Raw genomic sequence first — 26,269 nt, forward strand, 5'->3', positions numbered from 1 at the left:
TTCTGTTAGGGCCTTCTTCCACTTTTCTTCTATTCCAAACAGCATGACCTCATCTCTTCCCACTTCAGCTACTCTGGGTATGTTTTCTTCTTGCTCTTCCTCCTCTGGTACTGTATTTTACTGAAAAAATCAAACATTGCCTGCTTGATTTTTTCCAAGATTGCAGGAGCTGTCAGGTCTTCGTGATGACGATCCCTCTCTCTAGTCTGTTATCCGCTGTTAAATTGTGTTAGATGTCTGACGGCAGCAGGGGTTCCCCCCCATCTCCGCGTTGTATACTCTATTTGTGCATCACAGTACTCTGTGGAGTACAGAGATCTAAAAGTGTGTGGAGAGTGGAATGTCGAGTAGTGTTGTTCTTCTGGCCATTTAGCTGTTAGGTCCCTAATGGGACCCACCGTTGCCCACACTTTGTCACGAGCAGGCAGGTCAAGCACCCAGTAGATTTTTAATTACTCTGGCAGACCCTGCCACCTAGTTTCCGAAGATTTCCGTGGCAAAGACCTATAGAAAGAAAAAAAAAGGGGGGGGCTTTGCGGTGAATTTTCAGCCGAATTGGGGTATAGGTTTAAGTGATAGGGGTTAAATTAAGTTACTTTATGGGCATACTCCGTAAGTTAAGTTTGAGTAGGGGGAGACACTGAAGGCAGGGTGGAGCAAATAGAGATAAGGGGACAATAGGGAAGGCATCCCCTTGAAGATCAGTGGGGGCCAGACCCTATCAGGAGAAGAGTGGGGAGGCAAGGGAGTGGAGGAGATGGGAACTAACCACTCCCTCCTGCCAGGGGATGGGGATTTAAAGAAACCAGGTTAGGGCACTCGGTTTAGATCGCAGCCATATGGGGTCAGTGCCACTTGCTCCATTGTTTTCTGTCTTCCTCCAGAGGCTATCTCCGACTTTTCGAAACGAACTCTCTGCCTGAGGCTTGAACGCGAGTGATTTTATCCTGCGCCACACTCGACATAGTATGGTTATATTACTCTTCGACTTCATCCATCCATGGAGGTGGGCCCGTTCAGCTTCGGTTTGCATCCAGTGGTAGCATTAGATCTTGTGAGTGACACAAGATGGGGTAACTATATGCCTCTCGCGACTTCTACCTTGGGGAATTCGACTGAGTCGAATTTCGCGATGTTTTATTATTATTATTATTATTATTATTATTATTATTATTATTATTCTAATTTATTACTATTATCATCATTATTATACTGGTCTACCAGCATGGTTTCCGCCAAAACATGACTCGAACCCGAATCCATCAGGCTGGTAGTCCAGTGTTGTAATCAATGGGTCATCACACTCCTTCAATTGTTATTATTGCTCTTATATTATTTCTCCCTGATTGGCGGTTACACCTCGTGACGGGTATTGCTACCAAGTACACAGGGTGGTTGTTGTTATGTCTGGTGTTACTGTTGGTCGAGGAACTCTCTGATAAGCCTAATGTCCCCAAACCAGTATGGCTTTAGACCGGGAACGTCGACTACAGATGCCCCGAAGATCGTCCTTGCAGGGCAGCTGCCACAGAAAACAAATATTTCCTGGCTATCTCTATCGACTTTGCTGGGGCGTTCGACACCCTTTGGTGGCCGAGCGTCCTGGCCCGGCTCCGGGGTAGTGGGATGCCAGGCAACCTCTATCGAGTAATCCAAAGCTACCTCTCCAGTAGACTCATCATGGTGAATGCTCCATATAAAATACTCACCAGAAAAATCAACAGAGGCTGTCCACAAGGCTCCGTTTTAGGACCTACGTTATTGAACATCGTTTTGGATGAATTCCTAAATACCGATATTGGAGAGGCGTCTTCAGAAGCCTTTGCAGACAACCTCATCCTGATGATAGAGGGAAACAGCAGAATCCAGCTGGAAAGAAAGGCAAATCATGCCCTTAAAATCCTACAAGAGTGGACCAATATCCACTTCCTTAGGATCTCTGCAACCAAAACGGACTCCATTCTCCTCAAGGGTGCCCTAGATTACAGGAGACCCCCCACAGATTAAGATTGATGCTATCACATTACGACTGTCCAAGGAACTTAGATACCTGGGAGTAATACTGGACCCCACTCTCTGCTTCCAGGCACACTTGAAATACATCCGTAAGAAGATACGGGGCTATACAGCCCTTGTTACCAGAGTCGCAAAAAGGGATTGGGGATTGAAAAAGAAGACCCTCAAGCTGTTTTACAAAGCCGCCTTCCTGCCGATAGCTACCTATGCTTCCGGAGCTTGGTACCCCAAAGTCACCATGGCTGTAAATCGCAGAATCCTCGACTCTATCCATAGAGCCATGCTTCTCGCTATAACCCGGGCCTGCAGACCAGTTAGCACCCACGCGCTGCAGGTGTAAGGTGTAAGGTGTAAGGTGTAAGGTATATTGTTGTCATGCGGCCCCAGGGGTTTCCCCCATCTCCGCGTTACTTTCTTTGTGGGTGTACCAGTTTCCTGGGAATGCCAGAGGTTTAAAAGTGTGTGGGTATTGTACCTGTGTAATGTCGTGTACCGTTGTTCATCTGGTCATTTAGCCACTGGACCCCTGCTGGAGCCCAGCGTTGCCCCACCTTCGCCCCGTGGAGGCAGACCAGGAAACACCAGTAGACTAAGATTTACTCTGGCAGGTCCTGCCGCTTAATTTCCTGAGATTTCGGCAGCTAGGACCTAAAAAAAAAAAAAAAAACTTATGTACACATACACATATATGCACATATGCACAACAGTGATACATAATATATACGCATCCATGCAATCGTAATTACTTTGGATGTTTGCATACAGCACGTGTGCATGCATTCATATGGCAGGGGTAGGGCATTGCGTAGGATAATTAGGCCGAGACTGGGCGAAGATTATTTTTCGGCAGCGCTGGCGGGAACCCTACCTTTAGACCTCGAAGTAGCTAAATGTGGAATATTATATGAACTCTCCAAGGGAAGAGCCTGCACCTTCGCCGGCTTCGACGCAGATCCTACCACAAATCGTTTGACTGAGAAAAAGAGACTTGCAAATCATCTCATGCAAACCTGGCAAACCAGATGGGTGAATTCCCCAAAGGGAGAAGTCACCAAACGATTCTTCCCCAACGTTGGAAAACTCTATCCAATGGCTCCAGCATGGTTCACGCCGGACTCCACGCGACCTTCCTGCTAACAGGACATGGTGCCTTTAAGGCTAAACTTACAGCCCTGGGCATTACAGATGACCCTACTTGCTGCTGTGGAGAGCTGGAGAGCTGGCACCACCTCATGCATGAATGCCAGCTTTATGATGACCTCCGCTGCCAACTCATCACTCGGATCACTTTTTTGCCCAGAGATAGAGAACAACACCTCCTGGACGGGAGACAGGAATATATTGCCTTCTCAAAGTTCGCTGAAGCCCTGTACAGAAGAAGACGGGACCTGAATGCACATTAGCCACATAATGGCTAGAAGCCAAAATGTGCATAACACCAAAGATGGACTACTAAGCAACCATGAAGATAGACAAAAAATCTGAATGAAGGACGAATAGCAGCTGTTCTGGCGGCCTGAGCCAAGCACTAGCCTGGCTCTCCTTTAATACCCCTTCCTGGCAGGAGGACGAGATGACCAGTCGCCTCGCCCCCCTGCTACCCCACCTTTCCTTCTGGTGAGGCATGGGCATGCCTCACTGACCACCTGGGGGAATCTCTTCTGTGTCCCCCATACTTCTGCCTTTTCCCCCCAACCTTCTTCCTCCCCCTCCCCCACTCTACCTATACACAACGCAAGGGCCCTACAAACTAAATTTAATCTAGCCGAAAAATAATCTCCGCTCAGTCTCGGCCTAATTATCCTACGCAATGCCCTACTCCTGCCATATGAATGCATGCACACGTGCTGTATGCAAACATCCAAAGTAATTACGATTGCATGGATGCGTATATCTTATGTATCACTGTTGTGTATATGTGCATATATGTGTATGTGTACATAAGTTTTTTTTTTTTTTTTTTAGGTCCTAGCTGCCGAAATCTCAGGAAATTAAGCGGCAGGACCTGCCAGAGTAAATCTTAGTCTACTGGTGTTTCCTGGTCTGCCTCCACGGGGCGAAGGTGGGGCAACGCTGGGCTCCAGCAGGGGTCCAGCGGCTAAATGACCAGATGAACAACGGTACACGACATTACACAGGTACAATACCCACACACTTTTAAACCTCTGGCATTCCCAGGAAACTGGTACACCCACAAAGAAAGCAACGCGGAGATGGGGGAAACCCCTGGGGCCGCATGACAACAATATAACTTACACCTTACACCTGACTACCCTACATGTGTTCAAGATTGCGACTTTCTGGAGTTCCTTGTAGGTGTTCGCTGGGAGACCTATCGCTACTGGGTTCTTATGTAGGGGCTTTGGCTGACACATGGCTTACCTATGGTTGACACAATGATTGGGATGGTCGTTACTTTTTGCATATGCCACATCTCTTTGATCTCCTGTCTTAAGTTCGTGTACTTCCTGATTTTTCCCCATGGGGTTTCTGCAGGTCCCAATGTTGGGTACCGCTATGTCAATCAGATAGGTAGTCTTTTCCTTCTTATCCACAATGGTTATGTCCGGTCCGTTGTGCGGGATTGTCCCATCCGCTATTATGGCACGGTCCCAGTACAGCTTGTGGGTTCGGGTCTCTAGTACTGCCTGGGGTTCGTACTTGTAGTACGGTACACTTTCTTCAATCAAATGGTATTTCCTTGCTAGCTTCTGATGTATTATACTGGCTACCTGGTCGTGTCTCTGAGTGTACTCGGTCTGGGTGATCACCTTGCATTCTGCGGTGATGTGTTGCATCGTTTCTGAGGCCAGGTGGAATCGTGAACATGTGTCATCGGGCACTCCCAGCTCCTTGGTGATGTGTTTTCTATGGTTTCTGGTGTTGATTACCTGGTCTTGGATGGCCAGCATGAATCCTTCAGTCTCGGAGAAGAGCGTCTCGCTTGTGAGCCATTCATTGGAATCAATGGTGTCGATGTGACCTTGATGGAGGTCATTGTAGTATCTGCCATGGAGTGTCTTCTTTGCACATCTTTCTCACTTCATTTCTTTTACTGTCTGGGCGGGAGAGATATCCTCGCTTAGCTTCAGTGGGGTGTACCACTTATCTATTATCCTTATGGCCTGGTGGAGTGGTGCTGTGTTGTTCTCCAAGTAATCTTTCAGGTTAACTATTGCTGTTTTCTGTTGTTCTATCAGGTCTATCCGGCCCCTTCCTCCCTCTTTCCGAGGTATTGTTATTCTCTACTCTGCTCACTTCGGGTGGTGTTGGCATCTGTTGGTCATCATTGTCCTTGTCTTTCACATGATATCTTCTACTTCGGTTTTAGTCCAATCTATGATCCCGAATGTGTATGTTAATACTGGAGCTGCATAGGTGTTTATGGCTTTAACTCTGTTTCCTCCGTTCAATTTTGCTTTCAGCAGGCTTCTGAGTCTCTGATGATATTTTTCAGTCAGGCACTTATTGATTTCCTTGTGCTCTAACTGCTCAGCCTGCATCATCCCTATGTATTTGTAGGTCTCTCCTTCTGTCATAGCTTCGATCTCTTTACCAGTCAGCAGCTGGAAGTTTCGGCGAACTAATTTTCCCTGGTACATTGTGTGGGTCTTACATTTTTATAGATCAAATTCCATCCTGATGTCCTTGCTGAATTCTTCGGTGATCCGGAGTAGTTGCTGGAGTTGCTTCACGGTTGCCGCGTAGAGCTTGATGTCATCCATGTACATCAGGTGGGTGAGGGTGTACAGGTCCTTTCTTCCTTCTTTGAGGTTATGTCCATACTTGCTGCCGTTGTGCATGGTGGATAGCGGGTTGAGTGCTAGACAGAACCATAGTGGGCAGAGCCTCTCCCTGAAAGATTCCTCTTCTAATGGGGATTGGCTTGGTCGTGATGTTCTCGACCATAATGGTGGTACTCCGTTTCGCCATTGTTGATCCTAGGAAGTTTGTTACTATCGGATTGAGTTGGTAGATCTTTAGGGTCTCTATTAGCCAGCAATGTGGAATGGAGTTGAAGGCTTGCAGTAATCGATGTGTACTTGTTGCGTCGCTTCTTGTAGGCTTGCTCTATAACCGTGGCATCTATGGTTAATTGCTCCTTGCATCCTTTGCTCAGCCGCTTGCATACTTTTTTCTGTTTGGCCATTATGTTCTGGCTCTTCAAGTGGCCTGGTTATGCAGCTGATCAGGATTTTGTACGTTGTTGGGAGGCAGGTGATTGGCCTATATTTCGCCGGGTTTCTTGTATCTTCGTCTTTGGGCTTCAGATATGTGATCCCTTGAGTGAGAAACTTCGGGACTTTCTCTGGGTGCCTCAGGTTAGATTAGGTTAGGTTAGTTGCTCCTTGGCTGCAGAGTTTGGTATCGCCCATAGCATTGTCTTCTGTACGTCGTCGGCCTTCAATGACAGGTACAGCTATTCGAAGGACCAGTGGTGGTCGTCCACGAAAAACAACTCCCAATGATGACCGCTATATACTCCTACAGGCCAAGAGCTGGATCCATTGCAAACCAGCTGCACAGGACGCAGGAGGCAATATATCGCGGTTTGTTCTGGCCAGATGATTCCACAAAGGTTGGCTGTTTGCCCGACGGCCAGTACGCTGTGTCCCTTTAACACCTGCCCATCGGAGACACCGTTTACAGTGTCCATCGAACACAAGGACTGAGAGTAGCACAATGGGGTAAGGTACTGTTTACTAATGAGAGTAAATTCAGTCTCAGCAGCGATTCTGGATGTCATCTAATCCGGGGAGAGGTTGGCATACAGTATCACCCCGCAGACATCACTGAAAGGGATCAATATGGCGGTCGAGGTGTTCTTGTCTTGGGGAGGCGTTATCATGGATGGACATACACAACTCCAGATAGTGGAAGGCGGAAAATACTGTAACCGGTGCACGCTACTGTACTGAGATAATCCTTCCCCATGTGTATCTGTTCCGCGGTGCCATTGGCCCCGAGTTCGTATTTATGGATGACAACGCCACACCCCATCGCACTCCAGCTGTTAATATGCTTTTAGAAAGTGAGGACATTGTTCGTATGGATTGGCCTGCCCGTTCCACCCATCGAATACATATGGGACGCTCTGGGGGAGATGGCTAACGGCACGTCCACACCCACCAGAAAATGTTCACCAGCTGAAGATGGTTCTGACAGAGGAATGGACGGTGTTACCGCAAGAACTTATCAACAATATTGTTCTAAGTATGGACAGGAGGTGCAAAGCCTGCATCTACATTAGGGGTGGCCATATCTCCTGCTGAGGACCGCCCTTTCCCTTTGTTCCATTTTTGGCAGTGATGCATCTGTATTATGGCAGCCAGTGCTTTGTTGCCATTTTTGAATAAAGTTCCTCTGTACCATTTTGTTTTGTTGATGTTGCTTCCTTCATCATTTCTGTACCTCACGAGGTTCCTTTGGTATGCTTTTCCCATATCCAGGCCACTCCTATGAGAAGCTACAGGTGAAAACCTGACTGGCCCTTAAGTTTTGCACACCAGTGTATACATTCACACAGTCAATTTACGAACGCCTCAAGATTTTGTTGCCTTTGCCCAAATTAATTTAATCACTGTTATAATCACTCCACTCCAAGGAGACTCTGAAGGATAGCAGAATGGTTATAATCATGGTCCTTCTACATCGGATGAATGAAGTCTTAGTTCGAATCTCGCGTCAAGTAATCGAGTTATTTTTATGGGCCTTTTGTCACAATGTGGTCAGGTTATTCGGTCTGAGGTGAAAGTTGCATTGTCCGGAATATTTCAATTGCCAATTCCTAGCCCATCTGTCTAGAAAAATTAGCATATAGGCGAGAAAATGGCAATTGAAATTTAACAATTAAAAATGAAAGGATACCAATGGATACCAATTGTGTGGTACTTCACTCAGGCTAGGGGATAATGAAAAAGATCTGTGGTAATCGTGTACTCAGACATAAAATTTTCTGTGCAGTACAGCAGCTTGCCAGGAGCTCATGGCGTTCTATCAGTGAAATACGGGTAAGGAGGTGATTATCCCATTGTATAAGTATATAAACCGGTCGTATCTTGAGTACTGCATATAAGTCTGCAGACCTGGTTTTAGAAAAGATATAGAGCTAATGGCCCTCGTGGGTAGGCCCATAAAAATTGCTTAGATCGATGTCGTGAGGAATTTTTATTTGTCTTTTTCACATCGTGTCTGAGTTAGTCGGTCTCTGAAGAGGTAGCATGATGTTTACTCCGGAAACTCGAGTTCTTCGTCCAGAAAACAGAAATTCGACCTCTGAACACATGGAATTTACAAACAATATTTACGGAGCAATATAGACTTAGTCGCTGATGGTCCTAAAACTCTATTACAACAACAACAACAGTACAATAGAGCCGCTGGAACGTGGGCAAAGAAGGACAACAAGATTGGTGAGGAAAACAAAAGCGTAGTCTTGCCAAGAAAGGCTGCAGTCCTGTAAATTGCAACGTCTGAGACTAGGCACAACTCGTAGGAGTTGATCTCATTGAGATGTTTAGGGCTTTGATTGGAGTGAGCAAACTGAATGCTAATGGAATTATTTCACTTGCTCACACTATAAACATGAGGGGGGGGGGCATAAATTCAAATCGAGGAAGAATGTTTGCAGAATAGATGGGCGGAAGTTTGCGTTCAGCCTGCGGGTGGTTGATTGTTCGACCAAACTTCCAACTTTTGTTGCAGAAGTTGATAGTTTGAATAAGTACAGGGAAGAACTAGTCTAATTATTGGATGAGAAGGAAAGATTACGTGGGAAGTTCTTTTTTGTTGATACTGTATTAGCTTGCTATCTTGAAACATTTGCCATTACATTGGAGTTAATACATTGGAGTTTTCATCGAACAAATTGCCAACCCACCGGAGAATACCCTCAGCTATAGACACAATATATTGACACCTCATAGCCTTATATTGCTTTGGTGCTTAGCTCTCACTTAACTCTCGCTCACTTTAACTAACCCCGAAAGTAATAATTTTTTACGTGAAAAATTATATTAAAACTTTAATATATATTTTCTCTTTAGTTTCAGGTGTCGCTCCAGTAGATGTGGAATTGTATCGATGGCTAGGAAAGTTGTTGGGCTCGTGTGAGTCCTTATTACTTCTAGTTTAATGCTTAAATACTTTTGACTTCATTTTTAATGAAAATGTGGGGTTCATATAAATACTATGATACCCCTGATGGGGAAGACTGTTTCAAAAAGTTGTTCTATGCAGTTAAATATAGTACTGCTTACGGTACGTAATGCAACTCTCTCATTATAGTTTATCCTGTGTTGTGTTTATTTATGATCCTTGCTGAATCTATGATGCATTGCCATTGCAGAACGTTGCAAGGAATTAGGCTTGTACAGCATCAGCCAAAAAATTAATAAAATAAATCCAATGCAATGTTGCGTCAGTGTGGTGTGACATAAGGACTGGGAAAGGGAAAATGAGAGTAGGTGTGTGTTGTAGGTTCAGTGACCATATTTTCTTGGAGAAAATAAAGGACAAACCCAAGAAAATGAAGGACAAGCCTGAAAAAATAAAGGGCAAATAAACCTGAAATAGGTTCATTAGGATAATTTTTTTAATAGTTTATTTTTATTACTTTGTTTTGGAAAGGAAAGTTCAAGAGAAAAACTTTACAAAAATACGCTATACTTCAGAACATGGTGCACCTTCAGCCTGCCATGGTCTTGGGGTGTTTATTCCCCTCCCCCTTCCAGCTGTTTTAAAATAGGAAAACGAGTTTCCGATTTTAAAACAGCGGTAAGGGTGGGATAAACACCCTAACTAACACTAACCATAGCATTTTAACCACGTCATTTTCAAAGGGGCACTGTGTTCTGGAGTTTTACCCAAAAATATTTAACAAAATGCATATTCTAATAGAAATATCTAACATCAAATAACATATGTAAATTTATTTAAAAAAGACAACTCAATTTTCATATTTTTTACATGAATGTACTTTTTTTAAAATATCACGCCCATCTTATAAAAAGTCATAAAACTGTGTACAACTCATCAAAATTGCATTTAGTATAAATGCAAGCTTCCACTGTTTCAACTTTTAGTTGTGTTTTTTCGCTGGTCCACATGTTGATAATTACTGAAAATATTTTCTCAGTAACCATTTGATCCCAGGAGACATAGCCAAAATTCTACAATTTTTTAAAAGATATTTGTTTATCAGTAAAATATCTAAATATTATAACCCATTTATGATGGCAGGTCATTTCCTCATTTTGTTGCCACTCATCGAGTTTTTCCTTAGCAACATAATTTTTAACACAACAAACTTCATCGAATAACTTGCCATAGTCAGTATTCAGTTTCCTCTTATTTGAAATAAAAGAAACGCTCTCCTCAACCTTCCACAATGGAATCTCTCGCAAAAGGATCCATTCAAATTCTTCCATTTCCAGGAAGGTGCTGTCCCATTGATTCAGATAGTCAGTGCAGCTTTGGTAAAATGATTGAACTCATCCCTTAAATAATTTTACATCAACGTTGTTTTGATTTTCTTCTAATTCTGAAATGATTTTCTTAATATTAATTGATAAAATTTCTTGATATTCTCTTTCACTCAACATTAATTTCAATTCATTTAAATTGACAAAAGTTTCGCACATAGAAATATCTTGAGATTCAATTTTTAGAATATGTTTATGAAAAGTTGAAGCTTGACTGTGAACGAAAAATAGTCATGATTCAGCTAACAGATTGTTAAAAAAATTTTTGAGAATTATGGGACATCTTTCTTGTTCCAAAAATACAATTTTAGTGGTTTAAACGTTTCAAAATCCTTTCTAAAGCCAGTAGAAGAATCAACCATCTAGTTTTGCTGTAACCTTCTCTGTACTCTGTTGGAACGAGTACAAAGAAGGGCAATGAAATTGGTGAGGGGAACAAAGGGTTGGTGTTACCAAGAAAAACCTTAAGTTCTGAAAATTGCATCTTCTGGAGACTACAATTTCTGGAGGCACCTGCAAGGTGATCTAATTGAGGTGTATAAGGCCTTGAATGGATTGTGCAAGCTCAATGCTAATGCGATTCTTCTTCTTGCTTAGATTATTCACCTGAGGGAGCATAAATTCCAATTGAGGAAAGAATTGTAGAATCGATGTGTGGAAATTTGCCTTAGCCAGTGGGTGGTTGATAGTTGGAACAAACTTCCATCTGTTGTAGTGGAGGTCAGCAACTTAAGTTCAAGGCAGAACTAGACAAACAGTTGGAGTGAATGAATGGGTGAAATGGGAAGGGTGGTTTTTTTTTTTTGTTTGATACTATATAAGCTTGCATTTTTGCAACATATGCCCTAATGCCAATGCTAAAAATAACTATATTAAAATAATTAATATAATTTCAATACAATAAAAATAATAAAAAAAAAATCCTTTATTTGCTCATATCTTCTGATAATTTGCCCAATCCTTGAAGCATAAAAATAAGAATCATCTCCCTGTATTCTGGCAGTCAGATAGGAAGAAATGGGTAGCTTTTGCTTTATTTTTATACTCGTTCCATAAATGGTTTGCCCTGTGAAGTGGAAAATGGTACCGCTTCTTCACCGCTGAAGAAGAAGGCTGGAGCCTTTGAAAGCTATGGTTTTTTATCGCTTTTAACTTAGTATATTTTAATGCATTTTATTGTTCATAATGTAGCAGATTTTATTATTTTATATGTATAGTTTATCGTAAAGTTAAATTTATTGTAAATACAGGTTATTATAATTTATTATAAACACAGTTATTAAAAGTCCAGTTTCCTTTGCGTTTTTATTTCTACGCAAGGTTGGTGCAAAACACTAAAATCCACAGTATGAATATACCCAACCTCAGAGGCCTGTTTGAAGAATTATTTCGATGTTATGGCCGTCCAATTGTGCAGTACGTCAGAGAATTTCAGAGACATAGTGTTAGGGAGGCTAAACATGAACATTTGAAAAAAAAAAAAAAAAAAGAAAAAGACCGCTGAAGAAGAAGGCTGGAGCCTTTGAAAGCTATGGTTTTTTATTGCTTTTAACTTAGTATATTTTAATGCATTTTATTGTTCATAATGTAGCAGATTTTATTATTTTATATGTATAGTTTATCGTAAAGTTAAATTTATTGTAAATACAGGTTATTATAATTTATTATAAACACAGTTATTAAAAGTCCAGTTTCCTTTGCATTTTTATTTCTACGCAAGGTTGGTGCAAAACACTAAAATCCACAGTATGAATATACCCAACCTCAGAGGCCTGTTTGAAGAATAGACTTCTCTATTAGTGAAGTGTTGCTTATTCGTGGTAGTGCAATACATGTAACTCGTTGTGAAGGATGATCACAATATGAGATACAGATGAAGTGATGCCTTTAACACTACTTTCATAATTTTTTCTTTAAGAGCTATCTATGTTCATATGTCCGTTCCGATATTCCCTGTCAGAGACTTGGTAATTTACACTGATATTAAATAGATAATTTCAAGCTCTTATGATATTTAGTGCATTTAGTTTTTGATTATAAAGTGATTGTAGAAATCTATCCCTGCAGAAACTTTGTTACAATCCATTATGACATTCATGACTTCAACCAGTATAATTTAACTGTGAATGGCCCTGTTATAGCATAAGCATTAGTAGAGGCATATGATGCAAGAAAGCAAGCTTATGCAGCATGAGCCAAAAAAAAAAAAAAAAACTCCCATTTCACCCCTCCGTTCGTTTAAAATATCTGTCCAGCTGAGCCTTAAATTTATTTAGGCTATCAACTTCCACAACAAGGAATGGAAGTCTGTTCCACCAACCAACTACCCGCTGGCTAAAGGCAAATTTCCACACATCTATCCTATATCTGTCTTTCCTCAATTTGAATTTATGCCCTCTCAGGTGATTATTCTGAGCAAGAGGAGGTATCCTATTGGTATTGAGCATGCTCAAACCATTCAAGACGTTATACACCTCTATCAGATCACCTCGCCGGTGCCTAGTCTCCAGAAACTGTAATTTGCAAAATTTAAGCCTTTCTTCGTAAGAGCAACATTTTGTTCCATTCACTAATCTTGTTGCCCTTCTCTATACTTGTTCCAGCAGCTCTACATCCTTCTTGAAATGAGGCCTCCAGACCTGTATACAGTACTCAACGTGTGGCCTGACCATTGCCTTATACAAGGGAATAATCACCTCCATATCCCTGCAAGAAAAATTCCTGTATATCATTGACAAGACACCATGAGCTACTCTTGCAGCCGGTCTGCACTGCTCAGAGAACTTCATATCTGCCTGCACAATTACCCCCAGGTCCTTTTCATTCTCTACTACTGTCAGTATAGTACCACACAGTTGATATGTTGCTCTGGGGTTGCTGTTTCCCATGTGTAGTACTTTACATTTGTCAATGTTAAACTTCATTTGCCACCTCTCAGCCCATCTGCTCAACCTTTCCAGATCCTGTTGCAACAGCATGGCATCAGTAGTGTCCTTAACAACAATGCCAACCTTTGTATCATCTGCAAACTTGGACATTAAGCTTGATATACCATCATCAATATCATTTATAAATACAGAAAACAATGGACCCAACACTGAACCCTGAGGGATTCCACTAATAACATTAGTTAACTATGAGCAGTGTCCATTGATTACCACTCTCTGTCTTCTCCCCCTCAACCATCCCTTTATCCATAGCAGCAATTTGCCTCCAATGTCACACTGCTCCAATTTGTGTAGCAGTCTTCCATGTGCAACAGTATCAAAAGCCTTTCTAAGATCCAAATATATAATATCAAAGTTAGTCCCTGCATCCAGTTCTTTTGTGACTGCATCATAGTATCCAATCAAATTGGTCAGGCAAGACTTTCCCTTAACAAAACCATGCTGTGTCTGAGCTGTAACTGACATCTTGTATAGATGCAATGCTTCTTTAACCAGTGCCTCCATTAATTTTCCTGGAACAGAAGTTTAACTCACAGGTCTATAAATACTTGTGTCAGCCTTTGATCCTCCTTTGTGAATTGGGGTCACATTTGCACATCTCCAGTCTAGGGGTACCTCTCCTAAGTCCAAAGAAGCTCTCATAATTATGGCTATGGGTTTGCTTACTTCCTTTGCTGCATCCTTTAATATAACTGGATAGATCCCATCCACCCTGGGTGCCTTTTTTATGTTTATCCTCAACAATCTGTCCTCCACTTTCCTCTCAATTATTACAAAATCATATAGCTCACTGCCTGAGTTAACTTCACCTCTGGCATTCCCCTTCCTGAATAACTCCTCATGTGGGAATTTAGATGCAAAATACTCGTTTAGTTTGTTAGCCACTTGAGCAGGATCATCAACTGTTGAACCATCAATATCCAGTGTACCAATCTGATTCATCCCTTTCCTTCTAGAGTTTACATAGGTAAAGAACTCTTTTTCTGTTTTTCTTTGCATCCTTTGCCAAGGATTTCTCATAATCTGCCTTTGCCTGCCTAATCTCCTTTGTGACTTGGTTACAGATCAACTTATATCTATCATAGGCTTCTGTGTCACGTGTTAATTTAGATGTATCCCTTGCATTTTTCTTCTCTGCCATTTGTCTCATTAGTTCACCTGACATCCATTTAGGCCTAAACCTTGAACAATATTTCTTAGTTGGTATGTAAAGCCTAGTAGCTTCCAAGATAAGTTGTTTGAATGCTTCCCATTTTGAATTTGCTGTTGGTAACATCAATTGGTCCCACTGTATTGAATTTAAATACTGTCTCAGACCATCGTAGTCACCTTTACGAAAGCAAAAACCCTTCCCTTTACCCCTGTTGGTAGTTACCTCTTTGAGTAAATCCCACTTCAGCACACTGTGATCACTGCCACCTAGTTGTTCATTTATCTGCAGATTCTTAATGCGTGAAGAATCACTACTGATAATCAGATCAAGAGTATTACACCCTCTAGTTGCTTCCCAAACATGCTTATGTAGAAAACAATCATCCAATAAATCCACAAAAGCCTTGCTAATGTGTGAGTGACCAACCCACAAATTCCAGTCAATATTTGGGAAATTAAAATCCTCCATTATAAGACTCTCTGATTTACTGGCCCACTCTATTTCCGTGTACAGTTTCTTATTATACTCATCAGAGTCATTAGGCCTATAGCACACTCTTACTCTCAATTTTGATCTTCTAATGCTTATGTCACACCAAACTGACTCGACACTGCACTGTCCAGCGATGTCGACTGGCTTCACCTCCTTGGATTTTGTGTTTCTTAACTAATAGCATAACCCCTCCTCCCTTCCTATCCTTTCTGTGCACATTGTACTCCCCAAATTCCAGTTCTGCATTCCTTATATCTGTGTGACACCACGTTTCTGATATTCCAACAATATCTGCCTTTGATGTTTTGAGCAATACCTGAAATTCATCAAATTTATTTACCAAACTCCTAGCATTAGTGTGCATGCAAGTATACATGCACCTGCCCTTATTCTTAGTTACTCTAACACAACCCATGGGTTTACTTGTACCGCAGTGACTACCTGCAGTCTCTGAAATATCCTGCATCTTGTTTTCCAGGTTACTGCTCATTCCAATAGAAGCAGTGCAAGAATCACTTTCACCTCTGCCAGTGGCTACTGTCAATCTATTGGACCTTGTATCCCCCCAAGCTAGCAGTTTTCAGACCCACTTAACACTTCCTCGATAGCATCAGCAAATATTCTTGCACCCTTTCTATTTAAATGTATCCCATCCCTGTAGAAGCAGTCTCTCCTGTTAACAAGTACGGACCAGGCTGAAAAAAATTCTACCCCTTGAGCCTTGCACAATCTTTCCAGGGCCGAATTGATTGACAAGGCTCTCATCATATACTCCCTCCTATCGTGTCTGGGCAGAATTTCAGACACTTTCAAATTCAACCCTAATTCACGGCTTGTTTTCAACAGTTACCTGTACTTGTTAAGTAATTCCGCCGGTCTCCTACTCTTAATATCATTAGTGCCAATGTGTAAAACTATATCACCTTTTGAAAAAAGTGGTGCCTCCATAGCCAGGTGGGAAGGAGCAGTGCGTAACACACGTTTCTTGATTAGACCGGGGTTCGAGACCGTCACCACCAAATACGGAGGATGCGGAAAGGTCAGGGAATGACCACCGTATATCCTGGAGCAATATGGCCTTAGTTGCTAATGCTCCTAAAAACTAAAAAACAACATCAACAACAACCTTTTGAAAAAAAGGGGAAATTTTTAAAATTTGTTAAAATGATACATCATTAAAAAGAAGTTTTGTTATATAATAAACATATTTACTGACATTAATAACATTTTCATTAAAGTTTGTGTACAACTGACTGGCATTTCCAAAGATTAGTATACAGTGCACTACTTATTGTGATAATGGATAATGTTAAATTAGATATATACTAATACATAGAAAAAACAGCTCTGTGGTTTATTTATGTTATTATTTATTTATTTATTTATTTTTGCCTTATCAAGGTTTACACATGTACAAAATAAATAATTACGAAATGTCCCAATTTGTTCTTGAAATCCAGAATGTTGCATGACTAGTTACTGCTATTGCTCTGTATAGTTCATGTGGTTGTTGATGTCATTATTCCGTGAAAGAAAGTGCTTCATTTGTACTCTTACCTGGCTGTTTTACAATAGTGCATTAACCTTTTCTAATTCTTGATTTTAATATTTTCTTTATTTGTTTTTAATGGTTTATGTGGATTTAGAAACGCTGGTATTTTTATGACTTTCTCAAAGAAATAGGGGTAATTTTGAAGATGGTCCTTGCTCGACCATCTTCAATTTTGTTGAAACTTGGTGTAGATGTTTAAACAGGTTTCCAAAGAAGCTGTGCAAAAATTCAGTTCAAAATATAGTCTGCTTGAGGCACCAGCGCCTTTATTGTGGAGGTCACTTGTGTTATGCAGAGAAAATCACAACAAAATTTCAAAGTTTTAAGTGTTACTTAGCATTAGCAAAGGCACTTGATGCAAGAAAGCCTGCTTATATAGCATCGCCCAAAAAAAAAAAAAAAACTTTGCACAACATTGAGAGGTAGTGTTCTGAAACTTGGTATACCTAATTAACTTTTGGCAGAGAATGCAAAACTTTTGGTGTCCAGGCTCAAAAACCTTCATATTTTTTACAATACTGGCACCAAAAATTTGTTGCAACAAATTTAAGCAAGACTTTTGAAAGTCATATCTTTGAAATAAAAACATTTGGTACCTTCTTCTTTGGGCATTCCATTTAACATCTGCATGAATTCAGCCTAACTAAATATGAGCTTTTATACTTGTTTGCTGGCTGAGATATTTTTCTTCAAATATAGACTCAAAATTTTACCTATCTTTAGGGGCAAATAACTTCCTAGTTCATTTCACAAATATATGTGGTCTCAATTCTAATCTCAACGATGTCCATTTCCACTTGCAGTCTGCCAAATCCCATGTACTTTTTCTGACAGAATCTCAGTTATTGATTGATTCAACTACTGATCTCAGTTGCCCAAATTATTCGCTGTATGATTCCTTTCGCCTAAAAGATGGTACTTGTGCATATGTCTGTTGATATTCCCTGTCAGAGACTTGGTAATTTTGAATCTCCTCTCTTTGATCTTCTCTGGCTAAAATCTCTCCATCTCATTATGTCAAATTCATCTGTTGTCTCTACCGTTCTCTCAACTCCTATAATAACTTGGAGCTCTTTGACTTCCTCTCTTTGCAACTTGACTTTCTCCAGTCCAACTTTCCTAACAGTGAGGTAATTTTCCTTGGTGATTTTAATGTTGACAACTCCAGCTGGCTTCCGTTTTCTAGTTGCACTGACCCAGCTGGTTGAGATGCTGAGGTATTTTGCAATTACTAATGACCTTGCACAGACTGTTCATTTACCTACAAGAATACCAGACAGTCCTAATCATACAGCCAATACGCTTGATCTTTTTCTCACAAACAATCCTTCTAAGTACACGGTCAAAGTGAGAGGTCCTTTGGCACTTCAGATCACAACTTGGTGATTGTCTCTTCTCCAATGGAACCTTTATCTCATGGCTATTCCGAACCTCGTGTTGTTTTGTTTGGCATTACAAGAATGCAAAATGGGGTGACCTGTGAGACTTCTTTTCTTCTTTTCCTTGGTCGGATTACTGTTTCAAAACTTCTGATGTCAACGTTTGCTCAGATCATGTCAGTGAAATTATTCTTGTAGGAATGGAATCCTTTATTCCACACTCCACTTTAAAATCTCGTCCTTTATCTGAACCTTGGTATTCCAATGAATGTGCTATGGCTGTTCAAGAGGAGGACATTGCATATCGTAATTGGCTTGTTTCCAATTCTTCAGTTTCATTTTCTGCCTACACCAAAGCTTGCAACAATTGTAAAGCAGTTATTAATCAGTCCAAACTAGATTTTGAACAGGCTAAGAGTAGAAAACTTGCTTCTTGCCCTAATGGTAACCAAGCATTCTGCTCTCTTGCCAAAGCAATTGGCCGGAACTTTTGCCCATCTCTGCTCCCACCTCTGTCAAAACCAGATGGTTCTGTTGTCACTTCAGCCAAGGATAAAGCTGACCTGCTGGCATCCCATTTTTCTTCCAACTCATGTCTTAATGATCTTGGTAAAACACTTCCCACCATTCCCAACACACTCCATTTAATGCCTCCTGTAACCTTCCGTCAAAAGAATCTTAGAAGGATTTTGACGAATCTTGATGCTAAGAAAGCTCCATGTTCTGATGGTATTTCTCCACTTGTTCTCAAAACCTGTACTCCTGAACTTACTCCTGTTCTTTGCTGCCTTTTTTCACCTTCTTATTCCAAAGGTGTTTTTTCTTTTGCTTGGAAATTTGCTCATATCAAGCCAGTTCCTAAAAAGGGTGACAAATCCCTCCCATCCAGTTATCGTCCCATTGCAATTACTTCTACTCTTTTTAAAGTAATGGAGAAATCATTTAACCGCCAACTCTTAAACTACCTAGAAAGCTTCTGTCTGATCAACGATCACCAGTATGAATTCCGTCAGTGTCGATCTACTGGTGATATTCTGGCTTATGTTACCCATTCATGGGCAAATTCAATGGAAAAGTTCGGTGAAACACAAGCAGTTGCTCTTGACATCTCAAAGGCTTTCGATCATGTTTGGCATAAAGGTCTTCTAAACAAGCTTCCATTTTATGGTTTGCCAACTGTTTTTTATAATTGGTTATCCAGTTTTCTCTCTGATTGTTCACTGAGGGTGATGGTTCTCTGTCTTCTAACTTCTCCACTAATGCTCGTGTTCCCTAAGGTTCAGTTCTTTCCCTCACTATTTTCTTCTTGTATATTAATGACCTTCTTCCATTGACTGGAAATCCTATCAATAGTTTTGCCGATGATTGCACATTGCATTCCACTTTCCATTTTGAGAAACCTTGCCTTGCTCAATCAGCTTCAACTTCCCAAATATCCACTACCAATTCCTTAAATACCGATCTCCAGGTAATTCTCCAGTGGGGCCAAGATAACTTAGTTGATTTCAATCCTTCTAAAACTCAGTCTTATCTTATATCTCGCAAAAAGGTTCTTCTGCTCCTATGCTTATCTTTGGTGACACTCCGATTTCTAGGCAAAATGATATATCTCTTTTGGAGATTACCCTGATTTGTAATCTCTCTTGGCACAAGCACATTACAAATATTGTTTCATCTGCATCTAAAAAACTTGGTTTTCTCTTTCGCTTTCAGCGTTACTTTTCTTCCAAACAGCTGTTCACTCTGTAAAAATCTCAAATCCACCCTACCATGGAATATTGTTCCCACATCTGGGGCGGTGCCCCCAAAATCTCTCAGGCTTCTAGATTTCAGAGTCTCTCCACCCTATGTCTTATAGACGTACTGTTTCTGCTGCATGCCTTTTCTACAGATACTTCCCTGGGCACTGCTCTTCTGAATTGGCTTCTATAATTCCCCCTCTCTCTCTCTTTCAAAACAGTCCGAACACATGCTGCCAACATCCATTTACTGTCCAACTTCAGACTCACAAAACCAACTTTTCATCTTCCTCATTTATTCATTCAACTGCTGTTTTCTGGAACAACCTTCCGTCATACGTATTTCCTGAAAATTGCAGTCTACAGAAGTTCGAGTCATGTCAACAAATATCTTCTTTCGTCTTCTCAACCTCTAACCCAAGCATGTTCTAATTACTATAGGTGAGGGGTGGCCAACGAGTCGATCACGGCTTTAATTTTGGTCAGTCACAACTAATTTTAAATATACAGTCATCCCTCGATTTGCGGGTCTGGTATGCTACCAAACTTTTATATTGCGCAGAGGGTTTTGCTACCTGCTTTTTTTTTTTTTTTTTTAATTATTATTTTTTTCTAACAAATCTTCAAAAATAAGAATGAAGTTCAGATTTTGAAAAAAATTATTATTATTTTTTTTTCTTGCATTATTGAAGATTTCATTGAAGGAGAAACACATTTCACCATAATAACGTAAAATGCCACAGAATTCCAGCTGTCGGTATTATTGAAAATGCAATAAAAGATTTAGTTTACTACCCGTTTATACCTGCGTGTTATTTATTTTTTTTATTATTTTTTTACGAAGCTTCAAAAATAGGAATGAAGATCAGATTTTGAAAATTTATTTTTGTTTTTTTTTGGATGATTGAAGATTTCATTGAAGGAGAAACACATTTTACCATAATAACATAAAATACCACAGAATTCCAGCTGTATTATTGGAAATGCAATAAAAGATTGAGTTTACTATCCGTTTATAATTAGATCGCACTAACAGAAAAGTGCAAATTGTTTTTATTATTTGATGGTCTGACCTCCAGAAATAGCTTTAGAGAAATATCACAAAGGCATTCAAAACTGATTCTTATAGGGATATAACCAAACAGAGCAATAAACAGTGGTGTGTTTGTCTGGTTATTTTGGAAACAACTTTCTCATTCGGGAATCCTCTTCATCAATTATCCTACGTTAGCTGTTCAGAGAGAATATTTTTCCGGTTCGTGCAACTTAGTGTTTTAATCGGTAAGCATTGCTTTTGCTGATTTAATAACTGGACAGTACTTATATGTTAATTTAATACCTTTTGATTTAAAATGAATACTACGAAAAAGAGTAAAACGTATCATTTTCATCAAGAGTGGAAACTGGAATACTTTTTTTTTTGTAATGGTGAAAGAAAAATGTTGCTGTTTGATTCGCAAATGCTTCTGTGGCTATACCCAAAAAAGGACAATTAGAAAGGCACTTCAGCGCACTCCATGGTAAATACCAATTGGATTTTCCGCCGAATAGTGACCTAACGAAACAGGCCTACGCGCTCTAGATTCATTAGGAAATTTATTATAGTTACACACAGAGCGTACAAATAAAGAAGAAATATATAAGCTTTCGGCTATATGGTAGCCTTCATCAGAATTAAAAATACATGAATGGCAGTTGGAATGGAGATGTGCACTGCCAGGTGCGTGAGACGCGAGGTTTAATTGTTTGTTGACGTTTGTGGCTGTGACGCATGATGACGTGGCCAGCGTTTGTCCAATGATAGAACTACTGACTCTGTGATCGGGTTGACTTGGCAACCACTGTTCCTGTTCAAGGATTTATCCGAAGACTTTATATTTAACGATTCCAACCAGGTACGCTTTAGGTAATGGTGGGATCTGTCTACCACCACGACATCGCGGTGTGGGTCGATGTCGTGGTGGGTTGTCCAGACATGCTCGGCGATAGCTGAGTGTTCTACATCCGCTAAACGGATCGCTCTTTTGTGCTCCGAGAGACGTTTCTCGAGTCGACGTCCAGTCTCTCCAAAGTAGCAGCTAGTGCAGTCACGGCAAGAGATGCGGTAGACCAAACTGCTCTGCAGAAGGGTGGGGACAGGTGTTTTCACGTTGGAAATGAAAGAACGCAGTTTCTTGCCTGGGAGTTGGATGCACTTTATCCCGTGTGTTCTTAGGATTCTACCGATCTGTTGTGACAGGTTGGGGTAGTATGGGATAAATGCCCTCGTGGATGGCTCGTCACTGTTGGTGTTGTAGCTGGTCGTCACGATGTCACGTGTCTGTAGATCACACCTGTCGAGGATGTCAATGGGGTAGCCACACCTCGTAAGGTCTACTTTGACCCTGGTGATCTCTTTGCGTCTTTCATCAGCGGAGCTGGAGTGTGTCCAGGCGCGAGTAAGCAAGGTTCGGGCAGTGGAGAGGAGGTGGCCTCGCGCGTGTGCTGACCGGAAGTTGGTAAACTGGCCAGCACACATGGGCTTTCGATAAACTGTAGTCCTCAGGTATGTGTCTTCACGTCGGACAAGTGTATCTAGGTATGGTAAAGAGTTGTTCGACTCCAGCTCAATCGTGAATTTTATGAAGGGCAATAGTGAGTTGAGGTATGATAGAAGTCGCTGACCTGAGTCTCTAGGGATGACCACGAACACATCGTCAACATAGCGACACCAAAAGGCGATGTGATCTGGTGCGTGTGTAAACGCACGTCCCTCTAACTCCTCCATCACGATGTTTGCTGTGACTGAGCTGACAGGGGAACCCATGGCCGTGCCATGTATCTGCTGGTAGACTGAGTCATTAAATATGATCGCACCCCCTGTTAAGCACAGTCTGAGGGCGGCGGAAATGTCATCGGGTGTGAGACCAGTTCTTTCGTTGAGGGTTCTATCATTGTCCAAGAGTTGTTTTGCACAAGAAATGGCAAGTTCCACAGGGATGGAGGTAAAGAGTGATATGACGTCGAACGATGCCATAACTTGATCCTGCGAGATGGATACAGTGCGAATCCTTTTTATGAATTCAACACTGCTGGAGACGGTGTGGGTGGTCTTGCCAACTAGAGGAGAAAGAAGTCTCGAGACAAATTTAGACAGCTCGTAAGTCGGTGATCCACAGCAGGATACAATTGGTCTCAGTGGTGTGCCTTCTTTGTGCACCACTTTCGGTAGGCCGTAAAACCGTGGGATCTGACATCCGGAGGCACGGAGGTGATTACGGGTTGACTGTGTGATCTTCCCTTGTTTCAGCCAATTGTTGATGAGGATATTCACCTCTGATTCCCATCGTTCTAAAACTCTGTTGGGGTTGATGGTTAGGGGTTTGTATACGGTAGTATCTCGTAAAAGTAGTAGCGCTTTCGCCATGTAATCAGTGTGGTCCATTACAACCGTACGGCGGCCTTTGTCTGCCGGTAGAATGACGATGGACGAATCCTGTTTCAATGCCTTGAGGGCAGAAAACTGTGTACAGTTGAGGTTTGAAGAGACGGGGCGAGCACGGTGTAGAACTGCTGCAGTCTTCAAGCGGATTGTGTTGGCTACATCTTCTGGGAGGCGTGATAAGCTGGCTTCCACACCTAAGGCGATGTCGGTGATCGGCGGGTGCTTAGGAAGAACGGAAAATGTCATGCCAAGAGTCAATAAGTTTATTTGGTCTGCAGATAACTGTTTGCTGCTTAGGTTCAATACGAAGTCCGTGGAATTTGTGAGAGGGGTATTACGTTGGCTGCGAAATTGACGGGATTCATTAATCAAATTATTGAACTTACGTTTCTGTCGGGCACAATAAAGATCTGATTCTCTGACGGCCTGGTGACATAAAGTGTTGACCACATCGGTGTAAACGGGATCGGGAATCAGAGTCTTAAGGTCGGCTAGTAGGGTTGCCTTGCTCGCTGAAGCACGTTGTATGTCATGATGGAGGCAGCCGATCCATATGCGCAGAGTTTTGAGGCCGAAGTTCCGACAGGCACGTCTCATGCACTCATTAGAAAACGGTTGTTTGTAGCGAAACCCTTTCGGTATAATCTCGTTAGCTTTGCACCTATGCGCAAACCTCAGGTGTTGTCTGCTACGGGCTATAAAGATAAAATCTTTCTGTAGTCTCACGACCATGTCGTATGCTGGTTGGCCAAGAATAGTACGAACATAACGAAACAGGCCTACGCGCTCTGGATTCATTAGGAAATTTATTATAGTTACACACAGAGCGTACAAATAAAGAAGAAATATATAAGCTTTCGGCTATATGGTAGCCTTCATCAGAATTAAAAATACATGAATGGCAGTTGGAATGGAGATGTGCACTGCCAGGTGCGTGAGACGCGAGGTTTAATTGTTTGTTGACGTTTGTGGCTGTGACGCATGATGACGTGGCCAGCGTTTGTCAAATGATAGAACTACTGACTCTGTGATCGGGTTGACTTGGCAACCACTGTTCCTGTTCAAGGATTTATCCGAAGACTTTAAACTTCTTTTAAAACTTCTTTCTCGTAAAAGTAGTAGCGCTTTCGCCATGTAATCACACCCGATGACATTTCCGCCGCCCTCAGACTGTGCTTAACAGGGGGTGCGATCATATTTAATGACTCAGTCTACCAGCAGATACATGGCACGGCCATGGGTTCCCCTGTCAGCTCAGTCACAGCAAACATCGTGATGGAGGAGTTAGAGGGACGTGCGTTTACACACGCACCAGATCACATCGCCTTTTGGTGTCGCTATGTTGACGATGTGTTCGTGGTCATCCCTAGAGACTCAGGTCAGCGACTTCTATCATACCTCAACTCACTATCGCCCTTCATAAAATTCACGATTGAGCTGGAGTCGAACAACTCTTTACCATACCTAGATACACTTGTCCGACGTGAAGACACATACCTGAGGACTACAGTTTATCGAAAGCCCATGTGTGCTGGCCAGTTTACCAACTTCCGGTCAGCACACGCGCGAGGCCACCTCCTCTCCACTGCCCGAACCTTGCTTACTCGCGCCTGGACACACTCCAGCTCCGCTGATGAAAGACGCAAAGAGATCACCAGGGTCAAAGTAGACCTTACGAGGTGTGGCTACCCCATTGACGTCCTCGACAGGTGTGATCTACAGACACGTGACATCGTGACGACCAGCTACAACACCAACAGTGACGAGCCATCCACGAGGGCATTTATCCCATACTACCCCAACCTGTCACAACAGATCGGTAGAATCCTAAGAACACACGGGATAAAGTGCATCCAACTCCCAGGCAAGAAACTGCGTTCTTTCATTTCCAACGTGAAAACACCTGTCCCCACCCTTCTGCAGAGCGGTTTGGTCTACCGCATCTCTTGCCGTGACTGCACTAGCTGCTACTTTGGAGAGACTGGACGTCGACTCGAGAAACGTCTCTCGGAGCACAAAAGAGCGAACCGTTTAGCGGATGTAGAACACTCAGCTATCGCCGAGCATGTCTGGACAACCCACCACGACATCGACCCACACCGCGATGTCGTGGTGGTAGACAGATCCCACCATTACCTAAAGCGTACCTGGTTGGAATCGTTAAATATAAAGTCTTCGGATAAATCCTTGAACAGGAACAGTGGTTGCCAAGTCAACCCGATCACAGAGTCAGTAGTTCTATCATTGGACAAACGCTGGCCACGTCATCATGCGTCACAGCCACAAACGTCAACAAACAATTAAACCTCGCGTCTCACGCACCTGGCAGTGCACATCTCCATTCCAACTGCCATTCATGTATTTTTAATTCTGATGAAGGCTACCATATAGCCGAAAGCTTATATATTTCTTCTTTATTTGTACGCTCTGTGTGTAACTATAATAAATTTCCGAATAGTGACCTTAAAAAAAATAAATTAGAAGAACTTAAATCCAGATTATTCATGAAACAAAATTTCTTCATGACACCTAATTTACAATATAAAGCAGTAACTGTAGCATCATTTAGAGTGAGTCATCTTCTTGCAGAAAAATGCAAAACATTTTCTGATGGTCAATTCATCAAAGACACATTTTTAGAAATAACAGATTCTCTTTTTGAAAATTTTAAGAACAAAAATGAAATTAAAAGTGCCCTTCAAGATCTGCAATTATCTCGAAATACTGTGATGCGACTCAGCGAAAAAATGAGTAAAAATGTGAGCGAACAATTGTGTGCTCATATTGCTAATTGTCTCCTTTTCTTTACAACTGGATGAATTTACAGATGTCAGTGATACAGCTTAATTGCTCGTTTTTGTTGGTATGTTTTTCGATGATTCTGCCACTAGAGAAGAACTGCTGGATATGGTTTCGTTAAAAGAAAGAACTAGAAGGCTTGATATCTTTAACTCATTGAAACATTTTATTGAAAAAATTAAATTAAATTACTACTATTTAAGCTCGTATCAGTAACAACAGATGGAGCTAAAGCTATGACGGGGCACCTTAACAATTCATCGCATTGTGCCAATAGGATGATG

At 41.6% G+C, this 26,269-nt stretch overlaps 1 protein-coding gene across 1 annotated transcript in view; it reads left to right on the forward strand.

Annotated features, from left to right (window-relative positions):
• Nucleotides 1-9,054: 9,054 nt before the first annotated feature.
• ND-B14.7 (NADH dehydrogenase (ubiquinone) B14.7 subunit) overlaps nucleotides 9,055-26,269 on the forward strand; it is a 45,857-nt gene continuing 28,642 nt past the window's right edge. Inside the window, exon 1 of the mRNA XM_090388701.1 lies at nucleotides 9,055-9,276. Coding sequence (XP_090244827.1) covers nucleotides 9,180-9,276 — 97 coding nt within the window. The 5' untranslated portion in view covers nucleotides 9,055-9,179. The remainder of the gene's footprint in view (nucleotides 9,277-26,269) is intronic.

The sequence above is a fragment of the Mastigoproctus giganteus genome, chromosome 14 (genome assembly GCF_048544385.1).
Source record: "Mastigoproctus giganteus isolate SK-2022 chromosome 14, ASM4854438v1, whole genome shotgun sequence".
NCBI lineage: Eukaryota > Metazoa > Arthropoda > Arachnida > Uropygi > Thelyphonidae > Mastigoproctus > Mastigoproctus giganteus.